This window comes from Ornithorhynchus anatinus, chromosome X5 (assembly GCF_004115215.2).
Source record: "Ornithorhynchus anatinus isolate Pmale09 chromosome X5, mOrnAna1.pri.v4, whole genome shotgun sequence".
NCBI classification, from domain to species: domain Eukaryota; kingdom Metazoa; phylum Chordata; class Mammalia; order Monotremata; family Ornithorhynchidae; genus Ornithorhynchus; species Ornithorhynchus anatinus.
Genome location: NC_041753.1, coordinates 57,808,992 through 57,835,589, shown reverse-complemented (window position 1 = coordinate 57,835,589; position 26,598 = coordinate 57,808,992). Strand labels below are relative to the sequence as shown.

The window sequence follows — 26,598 nt, the reverse complement described above, 5'->3', positions numbered from 1 at the left end:
CAAGACTGTAAACTTGTTATGGGCAAGGAATGTGTCAGAGAGCGCTCAATAAATACCATTAAGAAAAGTATCTCTGGAATTTGTTGGGCAGCGGGGTCTGCACATAAAAAAATCATGCACAAGCTTTTATTGCCCTTTCATCACTAATTCAATCAATCAGTGGTAAATTCCTAAAGATTAGATACATTCATCTGTACTTGCATTTAATGAGGATGCTTACTTGGTGCAGAGCACATACTGAGTGCTTGGGAGAGTAGAGTACAGTACAACAGAGTTGGAAGATGCATTCCCTGACTGCAACAAGCTTACAGAAGAGTTTAAAACTCCTGATAAAAGTAAACTAATTTTCATGGAAAGCTCAATGAGTGAGACAAAAAAAAGTAGTAAAACGGGGACAAGAGTAACAGTGTAGCTTAATGAAAAGAGCATGGCACCGGAAGTCAGGACATTCGGGTTCTCTTCCTGGCTCAGTCACCAGTGTGCTGTGTGACCTTGGGCAACCCTGTAACGGGAAGGGAAAACAAATCCAGGCAAAGGAGTTCTAAATTTAAAAGGCCCTGGGTGACAGGTAGCAGACAATGGTGGCCGATCTTCCTCATTGGATAACAGATCCATCATCATCATCATCATCGTCAAACAAGAACTGTCCAGATATGTATGCCTTGATCCTTGATTTTGATATTAAAATCAAGATAGAATTCTAAGAGATTTTATGGTCCTCATTTTTCCTGATGACATTATTCCCTGAACCTTTATCCTGTGTCTCCAGAAACTCAGAAAGAAATGAGGAAAATGCTAGCAGTCTAGCTCTCTCCCCTAATCGACATATTGGTTGAAGAGACTGAATAATTGCTTAACTTCCCACTTAGTGTAAACACAGCCCTGAAAGTGGATGAAAAACTTATCCGGGCCTCCATTTCCTCATCCATTCATTCATTCATTCAATAGTATTTATTGAGCGCTTACAATGTGCAGAGCACTGTACTAAGCGCTTGGAATGTACAAGTCGGCAACAGATACAGTCCCTGCCCTTTGACGGGCTTACAGTCTAATTGGGGGAGACAGGCAGACAAGAACAATGACAGTAAATAGAGTCAAGGGGAAGAACATCTCATAAAAGCAATGGCAACTAAATAGAATCAGGGTGATGTACATCTCATTAAACAAAATAAACAAAATAAACAGAGTGATAAAGATATATACAGTCGAGCGGACGAGTACAGTGCTGAGGGGGTGGGATGGGAGAGGGGGAGGAGGAGAGGGAAAGGGGGGAGAAGAGGGGTTAGCTGTGGAGAGGTGAAGCGGGGACAGAGGGAGCAGAGGGAAAAAAGGGGGTAGCTCAGTCTGGGAAGGCCTCTTGGAGGAAGTGAGTTTTAAGTAGGGATTTGAAGAGGGGAAGAGAATTAGATTGAGGTGAGGAGGGAGGGCATTCCAGGGCCACGGGAGGACGTGGCCCAGGGGTCAACGGCAGGATAAGCGAGACCGAGAGATGGTGAGGAGGTGGGCGGCAGAGGAGCGGAGCGTGCGGGGTGGGCAGTAGAAAGAAGGGAGGAGAGGTATGAAGGGTCAAGGTGATGGAGAGCCTTGATGCCTAGAATGAGGAGTTTTTGTTTGGAGCGGAGGTTGATAGGCAACCACTGGAGGTGTTTAAGAAGGGGAGTGACATACCCAGATCGTTTCTGCAGGAAGATGAGCCGGGCAGCGGAGTGAAGAATAGACCGGAGCGGGGCGAGAGAGGAGGAAGGGAGATCAGAGAGAAGGCTGACACAGTAGTCTAGCCGGGATATAACAAGAGCCCGTAGCAGTAAGGTAGCCGTTTGGGTGGAGAGGAAAGGGCGGATCTTGGCGATATTGTAAAGGTGAAACTGGCAGGTCTTGGTAACGGATAGGATGTGTGGGGTGAACGAGAGAGACGAGTCAAAGATGACACCGAGATTGCGGGCCTGAGAGACGGGAAGGATGGTCATACCATCCATGGTGATAGGGAAGTCTGGGAGAGGACAGGGCTTGGGAGGGAAGATGAGGAGCTCAGTCTTGCTCATGTTGAGTTTTAGGTGGTGGGCCGACATCCAGGTGGAGACATCCTGGAGGCAGGAGGAGATGCGAGCCTGAAGGGAGGGGGAGAGGATGGGGCAGAGATGTAGATCTGCGTGTCATCTGCATAGAGATGGTAGTGCCGTGAGAGCGAATGAGTTCACCAAGGGAGTTGGTGTAAATGGAGAACAGAAGAGGGCCAAGAACTGACCCTTGAGGAACTCCAACAGTTAAAGGATGGGAGGGGGAGGAGGTGCCTGCGAAGGAGACTGAGAATGACCGGCCAGAGAGATAAGAGGAGAACCAGAAGAGGACGGAGTCTGTGAAGCCAAGGTGAGATAAGGTGTGGAGGAGGAGGGGATGGTCGACAGCGTCAAAGGCAGCTGAGAGGTCAAGGAGGATCAGAATGGAGTAGGAGCCGTTGGATTTGGCAAGAAGGAGGTCATGGGTGACCTAGAGAGAGCAGTCTCGGTAGAGTGGAGGGGACAGAAGCCAGATTGGAGGGGGTCCAGAAGAGAATGGGGATTCAATACCTGTTCTCCTTCCTACTTTGACTGTGAGCCCCATGTTGGGCAGGGACTACATATGATCTGACTAACTTGTATCTATCCCAGGGCTTAGTACAGTGTTTGGCGTATAGTGAGTGCTTAAAAAAAACACAATCAATACTTCTCACCCTATCCCCACCCACAGCAGTACTGCGTGTATCCTTATAGTCAGATATGCACATATTACAGGTATCCTTAGGCTTCCCCTATCTGTAATTTATTTTAATGGCTGTCTCCCATACTAGTTGGTAAGCTCCTTGAGGGCAGGGATTGTGTCTGCCATCTTTATTGTATTCTCCTGAGTGCTTACTACAGTACTCTGCACTAAGTAAACTCTCGGTTATTATTATTATTATTATCAAATGCCGTTGTCGTTTCTGACTCATAGCAACTTTATGGACATATTTTCTCCTGAACATCCTATCTTCCACCATAATCTGTAACCTTGCTAACGGTTCTTCCGTTACCACTGTTATGACTTCTGTCCATCTATGTTTCTATGTTATGGTTTCTATCCATCTAGCTGCTGATCTGCCTCTTCCACATTTTCACTGGACTTTCCTGATGGGTTAACTATTTAAGGAAAATAATCTTCCCATATTATAATTATTAAATGGGCTATTTCATGGGCCTTTACATTTTAAAAGTGTCCTTTTAATCCTGTGATTAGGGATGGGAAGTTGAAAAATGGAAGTTGGAAAATGTGTTATCTCTGCATTAAGCAAATGCCATTATACAGTGTTGCGTTTTCTTCCTATCAAAATGCTTAATGCCTGTGGGGAATGTTGAGCAATTTCCATAGGTTTTACAAACCTTAGCTAATTCTCACTACACCTGTGATGGGTAAGCCATCATAGAAATGGAAGGAAAATGAGAAGCAAACACGATTCAGGAATTTAATGGTATATAACTGATTCTACAGTAATACAGGCAGAGTAGGCTTTTCACTGCCTTGTGTAGATAAGTGCTAACCCAAAGAAGGACTGGCAGTTTTAACAGGGCTGGTAGCAATGGATCTCATTATTGCTCTGCGCCCAGCTGTGTTGTACATCATCAAACATGTATGTGATTGATACATAACAATCAAAAGAAATGGATTTTTCTTTTCTTCATTCTCTCTGTTTTTCTCACTTCATTCTTTTCATTTAGACCTCTCTTCCAGTTGTCTTATCCTTACTCTCCCTGTCTTCTCTTTGCCTCTAATAAAACAGTACTATAATTTGTTATGGCATTTATTAAGCCTTAATACATTTTTGTGGTTAGGTGATGTGTCAGGGCTCAGAATACACTTCCAATGCCTGGACCTGCTCTTGCCTGAATCTGCCCCTTCAGAGGTCTGCTCTGGGTCTCTAAGGACCAAAGAAGGCTCAGATAGGTCTGGGTCTTCAAAGGCTCCTCCAATTCCAGTCCCAGCAACAAGGCCTAGTGGATAGAGCACAGGCCAGGGAGTCAGAAGGACCTGGGTTCTAATTTTAGCTCTGTCACTTGTCTGTTGTTTGACCTTGGGCAAGTCACTTACCTTTTCTGTGCCTCAGTTACCTCATCTATAAAATGGGGACTAAGACTGTGAGTCCCAAGTAGGACATGGATTCTTTCGAACCTGATTAGCTTCTACCTACCCCAGTGCTTAGAACACTACCTGGCATGTAGTAAGCTTTAACAAATATCATATTAAAAAAAAGAATTAATTGATATCTTGCTGGATATCCCACCACTCTCTTCAGAGCCCCCCAGTATTGTTTATCAGTCAATCAGTGGTATTTGTTGAGTGCTACTTTGTGTAGAGCACTGTATTAAGAGCTGGGGAGAGTACAATACAACAGAGTTGTGGACACGTTTCCTGCCCTCAGTAAATTTACTGTCTGTGTATCTATTGAGATGACAGAACTCACTGTAGGCAGTGCTGCTACTCTTCACAAGACATAATGATGATTTAAAGATGGAAAACTGCCAAATGAGAACAGAGCAAGAATTATAATGAATTATAGAATAGTGTAGTATATTAATGGTTAATAATAATAAAATCATAATTGTCTTTGTTAAGCACTGTCTATGAGCCATTTAAAATAACAGCTAATCTATATTCCACTTAGTTGGATATGTGCTCTACCTACTCCTCCCAGGCATCATTTTCACCCTTTTCTCCCCAAATAATAAAAATAATAATAATAATGATGGTATTTGTTAAGGACTTACTATGTGCCAAGCACTGTTCTTAGCGCTGAGGTAGATACAAGGTACTCAAGTTGTCCCATGTGGGGCTCACAGTCTTAATCCCCATTTTACAGATGAGAAAACTGAGGCACATAGAAGTTAAATGACTTGCCCAAAGTCACACAGCTGGTAAGTGGTGGAGCCAGGATTAAAACCCATGTCTTCTGACTCCAAAGCTCTTGCTTTTTCTACCAAGCCAAGCTACTTCTCTAATGATTGCTTGTCAAGAAATAGTCCCTTTCCAAGCAGAATATAACCTAATTACTATAGGGAAAAGAAGTATCTTGCTTTGTAATGAAAAGGATGACTCATATTGGACTTATTTGGAAATGTACCATTTATTAAGATTTTCATTTGGTTGCAGCACCCACACAGTCATCATCATCATCATTATCATCATCAATATTTATTGTCTCTTTCCTCACTCACCATTCCCACTTATTCCAATCTTTTCTCTGAGGATGTATGAAAGGGATAAATCAACCATCATCATCATCATCAACAACAACATTGGTATTTGTTGAACTATAAGCAGAGAATGTATGAGACACTTGAGAAAATACAACTGGAGAAGTAGTTCTGGTGTTCAAGGAGTTTATAATCTTAGAACAAAAAAGCAAACTACAACAATGGAAACTTTTCTAGCAACAGATGGGGGTGTTTGCCACAGCTGTTTCCCTCCAGGACAGCAAACATCTGTTCTGTTGAGGTCATTCACATAGGCAAGGAGTTTGGCATTCTTGCGCTCACTTCTGAATGGCTTGGAAGTTCACCCTAAAGCCAGTTGTTGCTTCCGAGTTCCAGCTTCCCTCCTTAACCTCCTGAACTCTAGGAACAGCCCCAGGGAAATCCAGGCTGGCAGGGGTATGAAGGTAAGACAGGGCCACAGACTGTCAGTCGAGCAGACGTGCTCATGTCCAGGTTTACAGGGCTATCTGGAAGGTGGGACTCAAGGTAGGTGGCTCCAAAACCATTTCCATTGGTTGTTGGGGGCCATACCAGCAAACATGGGTTGAACAAAGAATAAACCGTTTTTTCCTTTTGTGGACTTGTTTAAAACTGAATATTTCTAGTGAAAATGTCATTTAAAAAATCCACTTGCCCCTTGCCAGATTTGTCTGTTAATTTCTTAGTATTTATTAGGTAAACAGGACACTGTATGGGCATCATAGATATCTTTGCAGTAATATATTTAATATTCACATGGATTCTGACTTCTGTCTTTTAGGCTGTAAATTCTACTGTCCTAAATCAACTTACATAGAAAAAGGATACCCGGGTTCTCCAGCCAGAACCTCTAGCTCCTGGAAAGCAGTGGGGCCTAGTGGAAAGAGCATTGGCCTGGGAGGCAGAGGACCTGGGTTCTAATCCCAACTCTGCCACTTGCCTGCTGTGTGACCTTGAGCAAGGCACTTCACTAATCTGTGCCTCAATTTTCTTATCTGTAAAATGGGGATTCAATCCATCTTCTCTCTTCCCCTTAGACTGTGAGCCCCGTGTTGGACAGGGACTGTGTCTGACCTGATTAGCTGGTATCTACCACAGTGCTTGACAACATAGTAAGCGCTTAACAGACACTATTTAAAAACAAATGATGGACTTTTTGTCTAAGCTAGTGGTGTCATTAAAAATGAATGGTATTTTGGACATGTGTAATATCTTTCATGCAAAGATCCCAGTGCAGGTTACAGACAGTAATTAACTACTACAGTATGAAGGGGAAATATATATGCAACAGGAGCCCCACATGCTGTGAAAAGATTTCTTTTACCTTCAGTCATCACCATAGGGTGCATTAAGACTAGAATAGCAGTGTTAACTCAATAAGTGGGGCTTAGAAAACTTATTTCAAAGAGCCTTTTCATTTATTTGCATAATAGAGTAAAACTCTTCTACAAATCATTAGTCTGGCTTATTTAATTTTTCAGAGATGACAGTGAAAACTTAGCATCCATGCAATAATAGGTAGAGGCTTTAGCACTGTGTACTTCTTTGATAAACAATGAGGAATTTTACCAACCTGTGCCCTTGCTAACCAGTGGTTTAGCATATAATGATTATAGTTGTGGTATTTGTTAAGCACTGACCATGTGCTAAGAGCTGGGGTGGATACAGTATAATCAGCAGCATGGCCTAGTGAATAGAGCATTGGCCTGGGAGTCAGAGGACCTGGCTTTAATCCCCGCTCCTCTGCCTGTCTGCTGTGTCATTTTGGGCAGGCCACTTACTTTTCTGTGCCTCAGTTACCTCAGCTGTAAAATGGGGATTAAGACTGTGAGCCTCATGTGGTACATGGACTGTGTCCAAACTGATTAGCTTGTATCTACCCCAGTGCTTAGAAGAGCGTTTGATGCAAAACAAGTGCTTAACAAATACCGGCATTTTTATTAGGTAAGACACTGTCCTATCTACATGGGCCACACAGCTCTGAAGGGGAGGGAGAACAGGTATTTAATCCTCATTTTCCAGATAAGAAAACTGAGGTACAGAAGCATTAAGCGACTTGTCCAAGGCCACATGGCTATGTAGTGACGGAGCCAGGATTAGAACCCAGGTCCCCAAACTCCCAATTAATAATAATAACAACTGTGGTATTAAGTGTTTACTATATGTTAGGCACTGTACTAAGCACTGGGGTAGATGCAGGTATTTGGGTTGGACACAATCCCTGTCCCACATAGGGCTCACAGTCTTAATCCCCATTTTCCAGATAAGGGGACTGAGGCCCAGAGAAGTGAAGCGACTTGCCCAAGATTACGCAACAAACACGTGGCAGAGCCGAGATTACAACCCAGGTCCTTCTGACTCCCTGGCCTGTGCTCTCTCCACTAAGCCGCTTCTCCATTCTGTGCTCTTTCCACTAGGCTACCATGATTCTCTAAGCATCTTTTCTTTCATTCTCTTCCCCAACTCAGACCCTCCAGGGCCTGTTTAAACAGACTTCCACTTCTGTGTCTGGCATGACTCATCTGTAAAATGGGGATTCAATACCTGTTCTCCCTCCCATTTAGTGAACCTTATGTGGGACAGGGACTGTGTCTGTCCTGATTATGTTGAATCTACCCCAGTGCTTAGTACATTGCTTGACATATAGTAAACACTTAGCAAATACTGTAATAACAATATTATTAAATTGCCCAGTTGGATCCACAATCTCCAGATTCCACCTCTCCTAGCAGGTAGTAGAGGACATCCTCCTCAGTAGATATGACCAAATGGTGCCCCAGAAGCTATCTCTGGGTCTCTGCCCAACACCAGTCTAAATCCCTAGACCATAGTCAGATTGGTGTTTGGATGATGTGGGCTGAGGGGCTCCATGGTCTGACAGCACTGATTGGCATGAATGCCATTTCTATTTGACACCCCATTCACCCACTTTGCTTCCCCAGGGCAATGCTTGTCAGCATGCTGGAACATTGTAAGTAAGCCAGAGGCACCATATTATAAAATCACTTGCTCAGAACTCTGCTCCTTTTCAGCCACTAAGTGCTGCACTGAGAAATGATTCAAACAGGAAATCACACAAGAGGAAAGTAAATGTCCCAGTCAAGTGAAAATCAAATTTGGCTTCTACACTGATATGGTGAAGGTTATAACTTGCAAATAAACAACTTTGTGCTCACTGCCCAAGTATGGTGCACTTTGATAAGCACAGTCAAAGCCACATTTTTAGATGCCCTTTAAAAAAATCCTAGCCACCACTTTTTTCCTAGAATTAGATGATTTTCCTCCTCCTCCAATTCTGTATGCATCTGATATAATATTCTGAGTCAGTAATAGTTGCTAAGTGAGGACTTCTCATCTTCTCACCCTGTCCTTTTGGGAAAGTACAGTATAGTAGAGTTAGCAGGCACTTTCCCTGCCCACAATGAGCATACAGTTTAGAGGGGCTCACAGTCTTAATCTCCATTTTATCGATGAGGTAGCTGAGGCCCAGAGAAGTTAAGTGACTTGCCCAAAGTCACACAGCAGACAAGTGGCAGAGCCAGGATTAGAACCCAGGTCCTTCTGACTCCCAGACCTGTGCTTTTTCCTCTAGGTCTTGCTGCTTTCTTTTAAGCACTTGATATTAAACCCACCCTCAGCCCCACAGCACTTATGTACATAGCTGTAAATTATTTATCTTAATGCCTGTCTCCCATTCTAGACTGTAAGCTCCTTGTGGGCAGGGACTGTGTCTACTAAATCTGTTATAGTAATGCTCTCCCATCTGCTTAGTACAGTGCTCTGCACACAGTAAGTGCTCAATAAATACTATTGATTGATTAGGCATCTTTATGGCAACTTTCATTTTTAATCAAAAGTCAGGAAAACAAGTATGAATCACCTACCCAGAGCCTAAAGAAAACTCCCAGTCAGACTCTTGAAAATCAGAAAGTGGACCGAGCAAAAACATAATGCTCCCTACCTCTGCTTTCTTTTCTTATTTTTTTTAATTTTCAGGAGACTCTTATGGGTATTTGGTATGTGATGCACATTTAATCTGGAGAGACATGAGGCAGTGGAAGCAAATACCAATGGGTGAAGAGGAGAGGATGGCATCAATAGGTGTGCATGGATTCAGTACAGGCTTTTTGGGACAAATGGCATTTTTACCGACCCATTTATTCCCTCCTGTTCAAATTCTATCTTGGGGAACATCTTGATATCACATATCTTCCCAAAGTACACTAGTTTCAACTGAATTCCATACTCAGTAGGCAGGGGTAGACTGTATACTTGTTGTGGGCAGGGAATGTACCCACATTTTATTGTTTGATCTGTTTATTATTATATCGTACTCTCTCAAGCACTTAGTATAGTGCTCTGCACTCAGTAAGTGCTCAATAAATACGATTGACTGGTGATTGTTGCTTCTTGAACTAAGAACCAGTGTCCCAGCCTGATGCTAGGAGTTGTTAGGGTCACTGAAGATTACAGTGTTACTTGAGTTGGATCATGCTGGTTGGCTTGACAAATTCTATAATAATAGAATCTACAAGGCTGCATTCTCTCACCAACTTTTCCTAGATGCCACATTCTGTGCACTGTTACACACTAGAGAAGCCACATGGCCTAGTGGAAAGAGCACTAGCCTTGAAGAGAGAGGTTCTGGGTTCTAATTCTGGCTCTGCTACCTGTGTGACCTTGGGCAAGTCACTTACCTACTCTCTGCCTCAGTTTCCTTATGTGTAAAATGGGGATTCAATAACTGTTCTCGCTCCTTAGACCCTGAGCCCCATGTGGACAAGAGACTGTGTCCGACCTGATGCTCCTGTATCTACCCCAGTGCTTAGTACAGTGTTTGGCTCATAGTAAAACACTTAACAAGTACCATAAATATTTATTATCCTATTTTGGCCCAAGTAACAGTGATATTTTTGAGAGAGTTACAAATTTATGGCTGGAATAGTAAATGTCCTTGGACAAGTCACCTAACCTTCCTCCACCATGCATTATACCTGTACATATCACAGACTGATACCATCTGCTTTAAGCAAATGAGAAAATTTTAATATCTGCTTAAAAATAATAATGTTTATTAAGCAATTCCTGTGTCAAGCACTGTTCTAAGCAATGTTCTAAAAGCATTTGGAAATTCTTAGTTGAAATTGCCCTTCAAGTACAAAATTGTGTAATTGTTAATAATTCTGATACTTTATATGCACCCCTCATTTTCCCAGATTAAACCTTTTAACCTGTTCTTGCAATATGTACAAAATGAACTCTTTTTTTAACCAACCCATTAACCTTAATCCGGGTTTGATTATTCATGCTGCACCAGGTCCTTTTGATAAATGATAAATGAATTCATCTTTTTTGATTCATCAAAAAAAATCCCTTTGGATAAAATATTTGGGGGTATCAATTGTGTTGCTTGCATCTAAGAAGTCAAATAATTATCTGTTCAGTTTTGTTGGTTGTTGGTTATTTTTGACTCACCTTTGATATCTTGCCTTATCTAACAAGCCCTTCACTAAAAATACAACCTTTTAAATGAAGAAACAAAACTGTCATAATACTAAGATTTCCACATTTCACAGATTATATTTCCTAAATCGCTAAGCCCTCTAATTTGAGACCCATTAGAAATAGCAGTGCTGCATTGAAAAAACAAATTAATTGTTTAACTAATTTGGCACTACATTGGCAGAGCCTGAGTTCATGGGTTGAAACTATAATGTTACCGTGTACTGGAGTCAGGCACTTTTCAAATGCTAAGGTTTTTGCCCAATAAAACGAAACCAAAATTGCTCTCAGCTACCTGATCGCTTTGAATTACCTGAGTCAGGCAGGGGGAATCTTGGGTTTTGTGAGAATACTGTAAATATTTTTTTTTAAAGCGACATCTAGGCTGACCATGAATGCCCGTGTAGTCAGGATAGTCCTTGATTTTTGTCAGCTGCCCACGAAATTTCAGAACAATTGAGAGAGGCTGCAGGATTGTGCCTGTTATGGCCAAACTGGCCAGTTTATCAGCACTGACAGTCAGCTCCATTCATTTACTTTAAATGCTTAGACCTCATCAAACATCAATATTTTTTGAGCGCTTACTGTGAGCAGAGCACTATACATACTGGGAAAATCCCCAAGAAAAAAATCTAGCACCATGAGGAAAATACTAGAGAAACAAGTTTAAATTTGAAGACAAATTGCCAACAAAAGCACAGTCCTCATCCCAGCCCCAAAAGGAAATAGAAAAGAGAAGCAGAGTACTACTGGATATTTTTGTGATATTTGTCAAGTACTGGACTAAACACGGGGATAGAGTCAAGATAATTAGACCATGTAAGATAACTGTGGGCAGGGAATGTGTCTGTTTATTGTTGTATTGTACTCTCCCAAGTGCTTAGTACAGTGATGTGCACACAGTAAGCACTCAATAAATACGATTGAAGGGAATACAGTCCCTGCCCCACATGGGGCTCACAGTCTAAGTAGGAAAGAGATCAGAGAGAATGGGTAGTTAGGACCCCTCTAGACTGTAAGCTCCTGAAAGGCAGGGAACATGTCTACCAACTCTGTTGTGCTGTACTCTCCCAAGTCCTTAATACAGTGCTCTGCACATAATAAGACTTCAGTAATTGCCATTTATCGATCAATTGAATAGATATTTAATTCCCATTTTCCAGATGAGCAAACTGAGGCAATGAGAAATGAAGTGACTTGCCCAAGGTTGCACAGCAGCCAGGTCTCCGCTCTCAACTCCACCCTCTCTACTCATCTCGACTCTCTCACCCCCCCTTTCCCTCCGCCGCTCTCACTCCACTAACCCACAGCCCTGGATCACCTCCTCTGTCCGCCTCCTACGCTCCTATGCTCGAGCTGCTGAGCGCTGCTGGCGAAAGTCCAAGCACCAAGCCGACCTCACACACTTCAAATTTATCCTTTCCTGCCTTAACTCTGCCCTCTCCTCCACCAGGCAAAACTTCTTCTCCCCCCTCATCGACACCCATGCCCGTCACCCCCGCCGATTGTTCCGGACCTTTAACTCTCTCCTTAGGCCCCCTGTTCCTCCCCCTCCCCCATCTCTCACCCCCAATGATCTGGCCACCCATTTCCTCACGAAAATCAACACAATCAGGTCTGAGCTCCCCAAAGTCACCCTTCCGCCTCTCCCCTCCCCCCCACCAACCCTCTCCCCTACTTTCCCATCCTTCCCTGCAGTATCCTCAGAGGAGATCTCCTCCCTCCTCGCAAGTGCCACCCCCTCCACCTGCGCCTCGGACCCCATTCCCTCTCACCTTATTAAAACCATCGCCCCTGCCCTCCTCCCTTCCTTAACTTCTATTTTTAACCACTCAATCTCCAACGGCTCCTTCCCCTCTGCCTTCAAACATGCCCACGTCTCCCCCATCCTAAAAAAACCCGCTCTTGACCCCACTTCCCCCTCCAGTTATCACCCTATCTCCCTACTACCCTTCCTTTCCAAAATCCTAGAACGAGTCGTCTACAATCGATGCTTAGAATTCCTTAACTACCATTCTCTCCCAGACCCCCTCCAATCTGGCTTCCGTCCCCTCCACTCTACCAAGACTGCTCTCTCTAAGGTCACCCATGACCTCCTTCTTGCCAAATCCAATGGCTCCTACTCCATTCTAATCCTCCTTGACCTCTCTGCTGCCTTTGACACTGTCGACCATCCCCTCCTCCTCCACACCTTATCTCACCTTGGCTTCACGGACTCCGTCCTCTCCTGGTTCTCCTCTTACCTCTCTGGCCGGTCATTCTCGGTCTCCTTCGCTGGCGCCTCCTCCCCCTCCCATCCTTTAACTGTTGGAGTTCCTCAAGGGTCAGTTCTTGGCCCTCTTCTGTTCTCCATTTACACTCACTCCCTCGGTGAACTCATTCGCTCTCACGGCTTTGACTACCATCTCTATGCAGATGACACGCAGATCTACATCTCCGCCCCTGTCCTCTCCCCTCCTCCTGCCTCCGGGACGTCTCCACCTGGATGTCGGCCCGCCACCTAAAACTCAACATGAGCAAGACTGAGCTCCTCATCTTCCCTCCCAAACCCGGTCCTCTCCCAGACTTCTCTATCACCGTGGATGGCACGACCATCCTTCCCGTCTCTCAGGCCCGCAATCTCGGTGTCATCCTTGACTCGTCTCTCTCGTTCACCCCACGCATCCTAACCGTTACCAAGACCTGCCGGTTTCACCTTTACAATATCGCCAAGATCCACCCTTTCCTCTCCACCCAAACGGCTACCTTACTGCTACGGGCTCTCGTTATATCCCGGCTAGACTACTGTGTCAGCCTTCTCTCTGACGTCCCTTCCTCCTCTCTCGCCCCGCTCCAGTCTATTCTTCACTCCGCTGCCCGGCTCATCTTCCTGCAGAAACGATCTGGGCATGTCACTCCCCTTCTTAAACAACTCCAGTGGTTGCCTATCAACCTCCGCTCCAAACAAAAACTCCTCACTCTAGGCTTCAAGGCTCTACATTACCTTGCCCCTTCCTACCTCTCCTCCCTTCTCTCTTTCTACCGCCCACCCCGCACGCTCCGCTCCTCTGCCACCCATCTCCTCACCGTCCCTCGGTCTCGCCTATCCCGCCATCGACCCCTGGGCCACGTCCTCCCGCGGTCCTGGAACGCCCTCCCTCCTCACCTCCGCCAAACTGATTCTCTTCCCCTCTTCAAAACCCTACTTAAAACTCACCTCCTCCAAGAGGCCTTCCCAGACTCAGCTCCTCTTCTCCCTCTACTCCCTCTGCCATCCCCCCTTTACCTCTCCGCAGCTAAACCCTCTTTTTCCCCTTTTCCCTCTGCTCCTCCACCTCTCCCTTCCCATCCCCACAGCACTGTACTCGTCCACTCAACTGTATATATTTCCATTACCCTATTTATTTTGTTAATGAATTGTACATTGCCTTGATTCTATTTAGTTGCCATTGTTTTTACGAGATGTTCTTCCCCTTGACTCTATTTATTGCCATCGTCTGTCCGTCTCCCCCGATTAGACTGTAAGCCCATCAAATGGCAGGGACTGTCTCTATCTGTTGCCGACTTGTTCATTCCAAGCGCTTAGTACAGTGTTCTGCACATAGTAAGCGCTCAATAAATACTATTGAATGAATGAAGGTGGCAGAGTCAGGATTAGAACCCAGCTCTAACTCCCAGGCCTGTGCTCATTCCTCCAGCTACACTGCTTTCATTTTTGCTTAGGGCTACCACCCGATTCTCATCAACCCCACTGCCTGATTTCTGTTAGGACAGCCCTGGTCTCTTTTAGACCCAGCCATATGGGCCAGTGCTTATTTTCATGGCTAACAGGTCTGTGCAGAGGCTCTGAAAAATACTCTGATTTCATCACCCCTGTCAGAATAAAGGAACATAAAAGACAAGAGGAGATGGTTGGCTCACACACTTTTAAAACATAATCCCATATAAAATTAAACTTTTCCTATCACTGTGGTAGCCTTGTTATGACTTTTCAGCCTGCAATTTCCCATTTGTTACTGCTCCGAGAGGCAAAGAAATGATCTTTTCCTCATTTTAAAGCTAGTAAAGTGGAGGCACGGGGAGAATAAATGACTTTCTCAAAGATCTGCAGTTAAATCTGAAGGGGAATGGCAATTGTAATTCAGGAGCTCTTCACAGTCCAGTATCCGCCCAACTTCTCCTAATACTCTTGCACAGTAAGCCCAGGTGCAAATCCTAAGCAGGACTGAGGGCAGTGCCTACATTAATGATCGTCCTCCTGCCAGTGGCTTCCAAGCTGCCCTTGGAAGAGACTGGTCTCAGGAAATGCGAAGGAATCTTCCAATGTGTCTTGACATCCCAAGTTTAGCAGGTGTGTGTACCTGCGGGCATGATGGTCACCCTTCGGTTATCGCCACATATTTGGTGCTGAGGAGATGGGTGCTGGGTGTCCTAATTGTGTTTTTACTACAAGAATCTCTAGCAATTTAAATATTTTTTTTTTAAAAAAGTTAACAGTAAGAGTGTAGTCCTGAAGGAACAGAGGTTAATGGCATCAACAGATCAGTTGCAGAACTGTCTAAGGTCTATAGGGATTATTAACCACTGGTTCCCTGCCTTCTATAGGGTGTCCAGTTGTCCAGTTTTCAATTGGTCTGTCCCCTGTCCAGTATGGATATGGCACTAGATGCCTTTGTGTCCAGTGTGATGTCCACTGAATTCTGGGCCTGGGAAGTGGTATACGTTCTTCTCATAGACCTATGAGGAGAATGCTAAGAGCAAATTTGGGGTTAGGATGAGCACAAGACCCACGGAGAAAAGCTTTAGGTTCTTGTGAACTTGGCATACTTTTGCAAAATGGCACACGTGTTGCTGTCATGTTACACTGCATGCCCATTTTAGCACATGTGACAGCACGTGTTGCTTTTTCTGGTACCTGCGGGTACTCTCAGTGATCATCCTACCTTCAGTGCTGAGCTACAGCAAGTGGTGATTGAACTAACACTACTCTGCTGCTGACTTCAGCCAACAGGTTTGCAGGGTAATATATCTTCTCATAACTAAACGGACACCAGTTTGACCATAAATCTTTGCCCGAGATTCTGGAGCTAACTTGTTTTATAGATAAAGTCCCCAAAATCCCTAGTGACTAAGAGGAAGAAGGATTTTGTAACCCCACAGTTAGCTGAGAAAGGCACATGATCAGAAAGTGAATCTCCATATCAAGTGGATAATCTGGAATATTCATGATACTGTCATCATAATTATCAGAAACAGCATTTATGAAGTCCCGACCGTGTCCAGGGCAGTCTCCTAGGTACCTGGCAGCATGAAACAGAAGACATGTCCCCTGCTAGTGAACTGTTGGGCAAAACCAAAGAATACACCACCACAAGGGAAGTTTTTAATTAATTCATTCATTCAATTGTATTTATTGAGCACTTAATATGTGCAGAACACTTTACTAAGTGCTTGTGAGAGTACAATATAACAGAGTTGGTAGATTTATTCCCTGCCCACTAAGAGTTTAAGTTTACAGGAGTTTAAGTTTACAGTTTTTGCAACATGGATAATCTTGCCATTTTCTACCTACATTGACACACATTCCTCCATCTCCAGTCCTAGGTGGTTCTTCCCTTCTACCCTTCCTAATTTTCATCATCTTCTGCCTATCTTTCCCCAGGTTCCTCCTCCCCAGGGAGTCCATTGCAGCTTGACCTTATTTTTTTGCAACTGGGGGAGTTTTAATCTCTTAGTTTTAGCCTCCCTTGGGTAGGAGAGGAGGAGAGTCATCTCACCCAGAGATTAAGGAGAAACTCAGAGGTTCCTAGCAAAGGAAGCCAGGAAGCCATCCATTCATTAGAGGGAGGACCCGCAAGCCAACCTCTCTCTCCTCCAAAGACATAAAGATAGTAAATTGCTCATAACAATTATAATTATTATGGTATTTGTTAAGCTCTTACTATGAATAAAGCACAGTTCTAAACACTGGGGTAGATACAATATAATCAGGTTGGATAAAGTCCCTGTCCCACATGGACCTCACAGTCTCAGTAGGAGAGAGAGCAGCTATTGGAACTCTATTTTTTGGATTGAGGAAACTGAGGCCCAGAGAAATTAAGTGACTTGCCTTAGGTCACACAGTAGGGAAGTGGCAGATTTGGGATCAAACACTCATCTAAGGCATTATCATTTTCCATAGGGAAAATGGTTTCGAGTGGTCAAATCCCACCCCTGTCCTTGACCCATCCTAAATTGATGAAAATCGAATCCTAGATTTTAAAATACCTCCAGAAAAAGTTCCCTTGGAGCTTCAGTCCAATGTTGAACAAACCTCACTCTCAGGCATTTCTGTATCTAAATAGGATCTTTTTCTATGGAGGTCTTCAAACATACAGGGCAGAAAGCATTCTTTAGTAAAGCAAGTCTGACAAAAGTCATTGGTGGCTGTCACCCTTTGAGTTACTGAAGCGAGGCTTTATGAAATAGTGTGGGATGTATTGCTTATGATCAAGGAGTTTATTTAGTCATGAAATTATTTCTGACACCCTAAATACAAGTTGCAGTAGCCCAGTGGACACCTTGGCATCTCAGCTCCCTCCCAAAATCCAAATCCTGATCAGAAACTGTAAGACCTGCTTTCATAAGGACCCCCTCCTCCCCCCTACCCTTTTCTAGGAGCCTGAATATGGACTAGAATTAAGACCAGATCTCAAAGATGAAAGACAGGCTATTTTCCCCATTCAACCAATGAAGTTTCCTGACAGTTTCAGGAAGCTGCCCCTCCCCCTTACATGGAGCATAGGCATGAGATGAATTAACCATCTTTATCTCTTTCCTCTCAGCCATAGATTTGATGTCAACTTTGTGTTGATTTCATGTTCTAACGATGTTTTCCTTTTTCTCTCTTTTTGACTTTCAGTCTCATTAATGAATCTTTGAGGGACCAATTGCTAGTTACAATCCAGAAGACTTTCACCTACACTCGAACCCAGGCCCAGCATCTTTTCATAATCCTCATGGAGTGCATGAAGAAGAAGGAATTGGTATGTGAATATCATGCAGTATATGGGGAGTTCTTTCTCACATGCCTGTGGTTTTTTTTCTTTAAGCATTCCCCTGAACTTCAGCATGCCTATATGTTTTTTTCTAGCCAGACACTTAAGTGTTCTCTTTTTCCAGCATCGTTCTGCAGGATCCAAATTGTGTCACTGTTTCCAGTTAAATTTATGATGTAATTCCACTGGTATTCAAGGATGAGAGAATTGGGTAGGAGAGTCCCAGGGCAGAAGCTAGGTGGATATCTGAGTAAAAGGGGAGGTACTTTTATGTAGCACATCTCAGAAAGCATTTCCATGACATTTGAGAAGGAGCCTAGGTTAGATGGCCCTCTCTAGTCTCTTCACCTCCTTTTCAAATGGGATGAGCAAAGCTAGACAAAACAGTCTAATAACCAGTATTGTGTTTAGAAGAATGCTTACTTCCTGGTTCTTCTAGGTAATACTCCTGTTCAAATTGCCCAAGATACTACTGTCATCTTCTGCCTCATGTATCTCTCCTCATCTTGTGTTTGAATATTTTGGGGCCTGTATTATCACACGTTTGTCCCTATTAAATTTCTTCCTGTTTGTGTTCGATGGGTGAGTCCCCTGATTTATTTTTCTAATTTATTTTTTCAAATATGTGCAATCATTAACATAAAAGAGATGCCTCCAGTAGCCTATTATTCTATATTTTACTGCTAGGTTTCCTGCCAAGTGGAATCTGCAGACTAGGGAACACAACTCCCCAGAAGGAGCATGGCTTAGAAAGGCCCAACTGGCAGGTCATCCATTTGTACATGACACCTCCAATTCTTGTTCTGCCCTTCACATGTTGTATGCCTTTAGGAAAAACCACTTTACCATTTCAACCTCCTTAAGAAACAAGAGCTTAAGAAGGCTTAGCAAACATTCAGTAGATATTATGCCACATAAACCAAGTAATGAAGTAGATCTAGCCTTTGTTTTTGATCTTTCAGTCAGGAAGAATGAAGGACATTACCTGAGATTTTTAAAGCATGAGAGATATAATAATGATAATCCTAAATCTGGTATTTGTTAAGTGCTTACTATGTGCCAAGCACAATTACTAAGCCCTGGAGTAGATACAAGATCATCAGCTCCCACATGGGGCTCACCTTCTAAGTACAAGGGAAGAAGAAGCAGCGTGGCCTAGTGGCAAGAGCACGGGCTTGGGAGTCACAGGACGTGGGTTCTAGTCCTGGCTCTGCCACTTGTATGCTGTGGGACCTTGGACAAGTCAGCTAACTTCTCTGTGCCTCAGTTACCTCACCTGTAAAATGGGGATTAAGATTGTGAGGCCCAAGTGGGACAGAGACTGTGTCCAACCTGATTACCTTGTATCTATCACAGTGCTTAGAACAGATCGTGGCACATAGTAAATGCTTAACAAATACCATAATTATTACTATTATTATTATCATTATTAAGGAAGCACAGGTATTGAATTTGCAGATGAGGGAACTGAGGCACAGAGAAGTTAATTGAAGTCACTTCACTTTCCCCAAATCACACAGAAGGCAAGTGGCAGAGCCGGGATTAGAATCCAGGTCCCATGACTCTCAGTCCCAAACTCTTTCCATGAGGCCATGCTGATTCCCGTAGCTTTGGCTGTAGCACTTTGTCCTAGAAAAATCCAAGCAGGTTGATTTGGAGCAGCCCAGTTTTAAACTGTTGCCCAATTTAGTTGATCATTGCAAACAAATACTGAGTTATACTAATCTATACACAATGATCCAACTCTGAAGAATTAGGGATTACCTTGGTAGATGCAATTGATAACTCTCTTCATTAGAAAACAAGTTGTAGATTTTTAAGGCCGGATGCCTAGTGGAAGGAGCACAGGACTGGGAGTCACAGGACCTGAGTTCTAATCCCAGATCCTCCACTTATTTGCTGTGTGACCTTGGGCAAATCACTTATTTCTCTGTGCCTCAGATCCCTTATCAGCAAAATGGGGATTCAATGCCTGTTCCCCCTCCTCCTTAGACTGTGAACCCCATATAGAACCTGATTATCTTGTATCTGCCGTAGCGTTTAGTATGATGTTTGGAATATAGTAAGCACTTAAATATTATTGTTATTATTATTATTATCATTAACACCATCATCGTCATCATCATCAGTCCCAGGTCATGGTGGCTAAAAAGTAATAAACAGCCTTGGCTTTACAATATAGTCACTATTATTAATAATAGTAATTGTGGTGTTTGTTCATCGCTTACTATGTTCCAAGCACCATACTAAGCACTGGCGTAAATACAAGATAATCAGGTCAGAGGTAGTCTCTCTCCCACACTGGGCTCCCAGTTTAGAGGGGAGGGAAATCAGGTATTTAATCCTCTTTTCATAGATGAGGAAACTGAGGCACAGAGAAGTTAAGTGATTTGCTCCAGATCACACAACAGGCAGGTAACAGAGGTGGAATTAGAACATAGGCTCTTTCGACTAGGTCATCCTGCTTCTCTAGGCCTCGCTTCTCAGTTTAAGCATGATTGGGGATTAATTTTTTTTAAGAAAAATGATCTGGGCAGCAGAGTGAAGAATGGACTAAAGAGGGGAGAGACAGGGAGAAGCAATGTGGCCTAATGGAAAGAGGGTGGGCCTGAGAGTCAGAGGACCTGGGTTCTAATCCCAACTCTTCAATTGCCTGCTCTGTGATCACTTAATTTATCTGTGCCTCAGTTTCCTCAACTGTAAAATGGGGATTAAATCCTACTCCTTCCTACTTAGACTCTGAGCCCCATTTGGGACAGGGACTGTATTCAACAGTATTAACTCGTATCTACCCCAGGACTTAGAACAGTGCTTGACACATAGTAAGTGCTTAACTAATACCATAAAACAGAACAAAACAAACAGAGAGTTCAGGGAGAAGGCTGATGCAGCATTCAAGTCAGGATATGGTAATTGCTTGGATCCATGCACTAGCAGTTTGGATGAAGAGGAAAGGACAGATTTTAGCAATGTTGTGAAGGTTGAAATGACAGGATTTGGTGACAGATTGAATACGTGGGTTGAATGAGAGAAATGGGTCGAGGATAATGCCACGGTTACGCGTGAGACAGGGAGGATTGTGGTGCTGTCTACAGTAATGAGAAAGTCACAGGGATGACACGGTTAGCATGGGAAGATGAGTTCCATTTTAGACATTTAAGTTTCTGGTATCGGTGGGACATCCAAGTAGAGTTGTTCTGAAGTTAGGAGGAAATACAAGAGTGCAGAGAAGTAGAGCGATCAGGGATGGAGAAGTCGTTTTGGGAATCATTTGCATAGAAATAGTAGTTAAAGTCATGGGAGTGCATGAGTTCTCCAAAGGTGTGGGTGTACATGGAGAACAGAAGGGGACCCAGACCTGAGCCTCAAGGGATTCCCATGGTCAGGGGTGGGAGCCAGAGGAGGAGCCTGTTAAAGACAGAATGAGTGGCCAGAGAGTTCAGAGGAAAATCAGAAGAGGACAGTGTCAGTGAAGCCAAAGTTGGATAATGTTTCCAGGAGAAACAGGGGGCTCAACAGTGTTGAAGTCAGCTGAGAGGTCAAATAGGATTAGAATGGAGTAGAGACCTTTGGATTTGGCAGGAAGGAGGTCATTAGTGACCAAATGTATTTTATTCAAAGATAATAAGGACCAGCCCACAAGTTGAATTTGTTAGCAGAGGTGCCACAAGGGGTGCTGGGCACAAAAGTGGGTAATTGCCAGAATCTTATGGGTTAACCTATTCATGTGAATCTCATTCCAGAATTACAGATGGTTGTGGCACAGCTGAGCCAAGGCAAATTTCCCAGAAACTAGGTTTCTACTTGGACCAGAAATATTGCCCCGGAACAAACCATTTTTTTCCCTCTGTTGCCTCTCAATAGCAGAAAATCCCATTTCAGCTGCTTTTTCTTCTCCTTCAGATGTATCCTAACCCTCAGTAGGTTCAGGGATCATTTTGTAGCTTCAGAACTCTCAAAGAAGAAAGACTTCGTGAGCGGGTTGTGTTTGTACACATTCTCATCGCACAAAGACAAGCACACACTGACACTCTCTGGGCACCAGCACCAAGGGAACTGGGAAAGGCAGAAACTGGTGGAACAGATGCCAGACACAGCTCAAGCAGTAAACAAATAAACATGGGCATATGTGATCAGAGCTCAGTGGAAACTGATAAAATCAGGAAATAGTTCCCCTTGAAAAGTTTTTTCCCAAAATTCATAATCTGACTGAAGCATGAAGCTTGATAAGAAACCTGAACTCTCCTGAGCATGGTGCCAGTAAATGGCAACTCCATCAGGATCTGACTTGACTAATAATAAATATAGAATTTGTTAAGCATTTACTGTGTGCCAAGCACTGTACTAAGCAGTGGGGTAGATACAAGATAATCAGGTCGGGCACAGTCCGTGACCCACTTGGAGCTCACAATCTAAGACCAGTCTGCCCCAACCACAATGCCCCAGTGCCACTAAATGTAAAGTTGTAATCTCCGGTAAAAACAATAGCCCAATATTAGCCTAAGTTAACCCCAGCCTCTGGAAAGTATCTAGATGCTGCTAGCATTTTTTTTAGGATCTTAAAACTCTGTGAGGCCTCTGGACCCAGTTTAAAGCTTTAGTGACTGCAAAGTCTAGTCATGGCAATGAGTGTACCCCACTGGAAAGAGCATGGGCCTGGGAATCAGAGGACCTGGGTTCTAATCCCAGCTCTGCCACCTGCCTGCTGTGTGGCCATTGGAAAGTCATGACTTATCTGTGCCTCAGTTTCCTCATCTATAAAATGGGGATTAAATCCTCCTCCCATTTAGACTGTGACCCTCAGGTGGGACAGGGACTGTGTCCCACGTGATTATCTTGTATCTCCCCCAGCACTTAGTACAGTGCCTGGCACCTAGTAAGTGATTAACAAGTACCATAAAAAGAAAAGGAGGAAAGTCACCTTTGTAAATGCCTACCTCTCTCCTCTAGGATGAGAGTAGGGCAATAAAAACATGTCTACCAACAAGCCTAGGATAGAGAATGTTGAAAAATAATGTGGTCAAAATACAAGCAAATATGACTGTGAAGCCATAACAGATCTTCCACAGGGGTCGTGGATAGGGGAGTGGCAGAAAGCAAATGAAATGGAAGAGGACAACAGCTGTCCATAATTTGTTTCTGAAGGAAAAACTTAATTCTCAGGGATTTTTCCTGCAGCTTCTTCTCAGATATATCTATATATATATTCCCTGTAGTGGCAGTTCCCAAGGAACAATCCCTAAGAATTAAATGTAAATTTAAGAACAAAGTACAGGAAATCAAGGTCCCTCACCCTTAATTTCCCCCTAACTGGGGACCACAGAATGAAGATTCTGCTGCCTCTTATATTGACTGTCAGAGATCCATCTGGGTTGCTCAAGGTTCTGCCCTTAAAAATGCCAAACTCTCTTCTGATCTCACCTCCCTGCTGGCTTCCTGGAGTGCATCTTGCAGGAAACAGCTAATTTGTGGTGAGCACCGTTGAAAGGGAGTGGTGATTTTAGCTGGGTCAGATCATAAGCCAGAAGGCATTTTTCTCGTCGTGTCCAACATGACAATTTTTGCTCTGTCACACCCGTGCAGAGGTCTCATAAAATAAGTTTGAGACACAGCTTACTTGAAGAGAAAGCAGTGCAGAGTCCCATCAAGGGCTCCGTCATCCTGTTCCCCACTCCCCCAGACTCCTCCTGACAAATTTTTGGCACCCTCTGGAGTTGCTCTGGTGGGAATTTAGTGGATGACCAAATGGATTCAGTCCCCAACCCCTCACCCCATGTGCCAAGGTTCATCTTCAAATGAAAGAGCTTTGCATGAGACGAGTTTATAAATACTTCAGACACTGAAAGAAGCTTCTTTTCTTCCCTTCAGCCCCATCTACCTTCCTTTTCTCTTTATTTCTTAACAGTTGCAGTTTCTTGAGCTTTAGGAATATTATATCTGAATGGAGTTCCCTTTCCCTACTTAGATGCTGTCCAGAAATGCAGTTTATACAGGAAATGAGTGAACAGAGGCCAAGTCCATTAAGGGCCTGGTATATATTTTAAAAGAATTTTTCCACAGAAAATGCTGTTTGGGGATCAATTCTACACTAGGCAGGTAAAATAAGAGGTGCCAAGTCAACTTCAACAGGGATTGAACCATGAAGGCAGGATAAGGTTTTTATGAACCACAGCCTATTTATCTCTTCTTTAAAGCCTGCTTTGGGAAACCTGACAGCACAATCTGTTTGTGTTTCCTCACCCGACCACTATCTAAGAAGCCTCAAGACAAGTCCCAGAGTCCAACCAGGATCCTGGTGGTGTCAGAGGAATAGCCCAGCACCTCTGAGGAGATGTCAATCAGCCAGATTCACAGGCCCATTAGGAAATACCCAGGAGGACACAAAACACATCCAAAATCCCGTCTGCTTGGTGGCTGCCACTGATTGTTTTTTATCCCTACAGTGCTGAATTGCAACAAAAATACTGGCATTAAATTCCTTTAACATTAACGGGAAAAGGAGTCACATACAATTAAGATGTACCTGAATCCATGACATTTTTTCAGTCGCACCTTAGGTATACCCCAGGCAGACACTTCTTTCACCAAGTGTGTTGCTCCCAGAACACAGTACATTTTTTAATGGTATTTTAAAGTGCTCTGTTAGGAGATTTCTTTCCATGAGAGGAGTTTTAAAATCCTTCAGACATATTGAAAGAAACCTCTTTTCTTCCTTTCCGCCCCCTGTACTGTTCTCAACGGTGGGGTACATACAAGTTAAGTTGCATGCAGTCCCTGTCTCACATGGGGCTCAGAGTCTAAGGAGAAGGAAGAACAGGTATTGAATCCCCATTTTGCAGTTAAGGAAACGGAGGCACAGAGAAATTAAGTGACTTGCCCAAGGTCACACAGCAGGCAAGTAGCAGAGGCAACATTAGAACCCAGGTCCTCTGGCTCCTGTGTTTTATCCACTGGGCCATGATGCTTCCCTATTTCCCTGCTTCTTTATTGCAGTATCTCCCTCTTCACATTAAAAATAACAGTAATATTATTATTATAACAATAATAGTACATCAAAACTTCTAATGCCCTTTTGATTAAAAAAATCTCATGAACCAATAGAATACTTGAGGTGAAATAGGTGAAACAGTGCTTTTTTCTGTGGAAATGGAACATTCCATAGTGACAAAATTTGACTTTAAGCAGGATTACAGCTACTGGGAACCACATTTATTTTGGTAATGAAGATTTGAGGCAGAAAAGAGACTACTTGGGGAAATAGCGATTTACAGTAGTGGTTGTGAGAACAACTGGCCCTTCGCCCATCAAAACATTCTAACAGATTTAGAACGTGAAATGAACTGATTCACAATAAACCTCCTGGGTGCTAACATACCAATTACCAAGCTGTTCGGTTTCCTGTTAAGTCTTAGTAGGGTCCTTCTCCTTCTGGACCTGGAAATACACAGAGCTATAGGCTTAGGGTTTTTTAAACCCCAAGACAGCACCCAGCTTCATGTTATTTTTGTTCTTTTTGCTGTCAGAGATGGAAGGAATCTGCACTTCAGTGGAAACTATTTGTGTAAAGTGAAACAAAAGCAGACAGAAGCCACTTGTGACCTGTCTGATACTGTGGTCTTTACTTCTTCAACTAATGCTTGGCTTGTGGCCTGTGGCAGGAGAAAATAAGTTCCCTCAGTGAACCCCCACTGGGAAAGTCAAGTGCCATCAGGACCTTGGACTGCCCAACACCCAGCACAGTGGGGGGCGCACATAGTAAATGGAGGACAGTCCCTTCGGGCATGTGTAAAGACTATAACAGTGCCTGCCGTGTTAACTCAAGCAGCTTTGGGGACAAATGCAATCCCCAATCTATTAATTATATTCATCAAGCATATCTTTTCCTTTATAACTGACCCTCACTGCACACATTTTCAGCTGAGATGAAAAAGCTCTCCATGTGGAGATTTTCCCTCCTCTATATATGAGGCCGCATTTTCCCTTATGTTTTGATATGGTCTTTCTTTTTTATGGTATTTATTAAGCACTTACTATATGTCAAACACTGTTCTAAGCACTGGGGTAGGTACAAAATAATAATAATTATGGTATTTAAGCGCATACTATGTGCCAGGAACTGTAATAAGCACTAGGGTAGATACAAGCAAATCAGGCTGGACACAGTCCCTGTCCCAAATGGGGCTCACGCTCTCAATCCTCATTTTACAGTTGAGGTAACTGAGAAATGACTTGCCCAGAGTCACACCACAGACACGTGGTGGAGCCGGCATTAGAAGCCATGACCTTTTGACCTTCCAGGCCCATGCTCTATGCACTACGATATGATATGACTATGATAGTCAGTCAGTCGTGTATTTATTGAGCACTTACTGTGTGCAGGGCACTTTACTAAGTGCTTGGGAGAATATAACAAAATAACAGAGACATTCCCTGCCCACAGTGAGCTTACAGTCTAGAGGGAGAGACAAACATGAATATAAATAAATAAAATTACAGATAAGTACATTAGCGCTGTGGGCCTGGGAGCAGGGATGAATAAAGGGAGCAAGTCAGGGTGACAGAGAAGGGAGTGGAAGAAAAGGAAAATAGAATTTAGGGAAATCCTCATGGCCAGAGATGTGCCTTCAATAAGGCTTTGAAGTTGGAGAGAGAAATTGTCTCTTGGATATGTAGAGGGAGAGCATTCCAGGACAGAGGCAGGATGCAGGAGAGAGGTCAGCAGTGAGATAGATGAAATTGAGGTACACTGAGAAGGTTAGCATTAGAGGAGTGAAGCATGTGGGCTGGGTTGTAATAGGAGAGTAGCCAAGTGAGGTAGGAGGTAGCAAGGTGATTGA

At 43.5% G+C, this 26,598-nt stretch overlaps 1 protein-coding gene across 1 annotated transcript in view; it reads left to right on the top strand.

Moving 5' to 3' along the window:
* TRPM3 (transient receptor potential cation channel subfamily M member 3) overlaps window positions 1-26,598 on the top strand; it is a 213,209-nt gene that overhangs the window by 65,051 nt on the left and 121,560 nt on the right. The window contains exon 6 of the mRNA XM_039910775.1: window positions 17,626-17,749. Within this exon, the coding sequence (XP_039766709.1) occupies window positions 17,626-17,749 (124 nt within the window). The remainder of the gene's footprint in view (window positions 1-17,625; window positions 17,750-26,598) is intronic.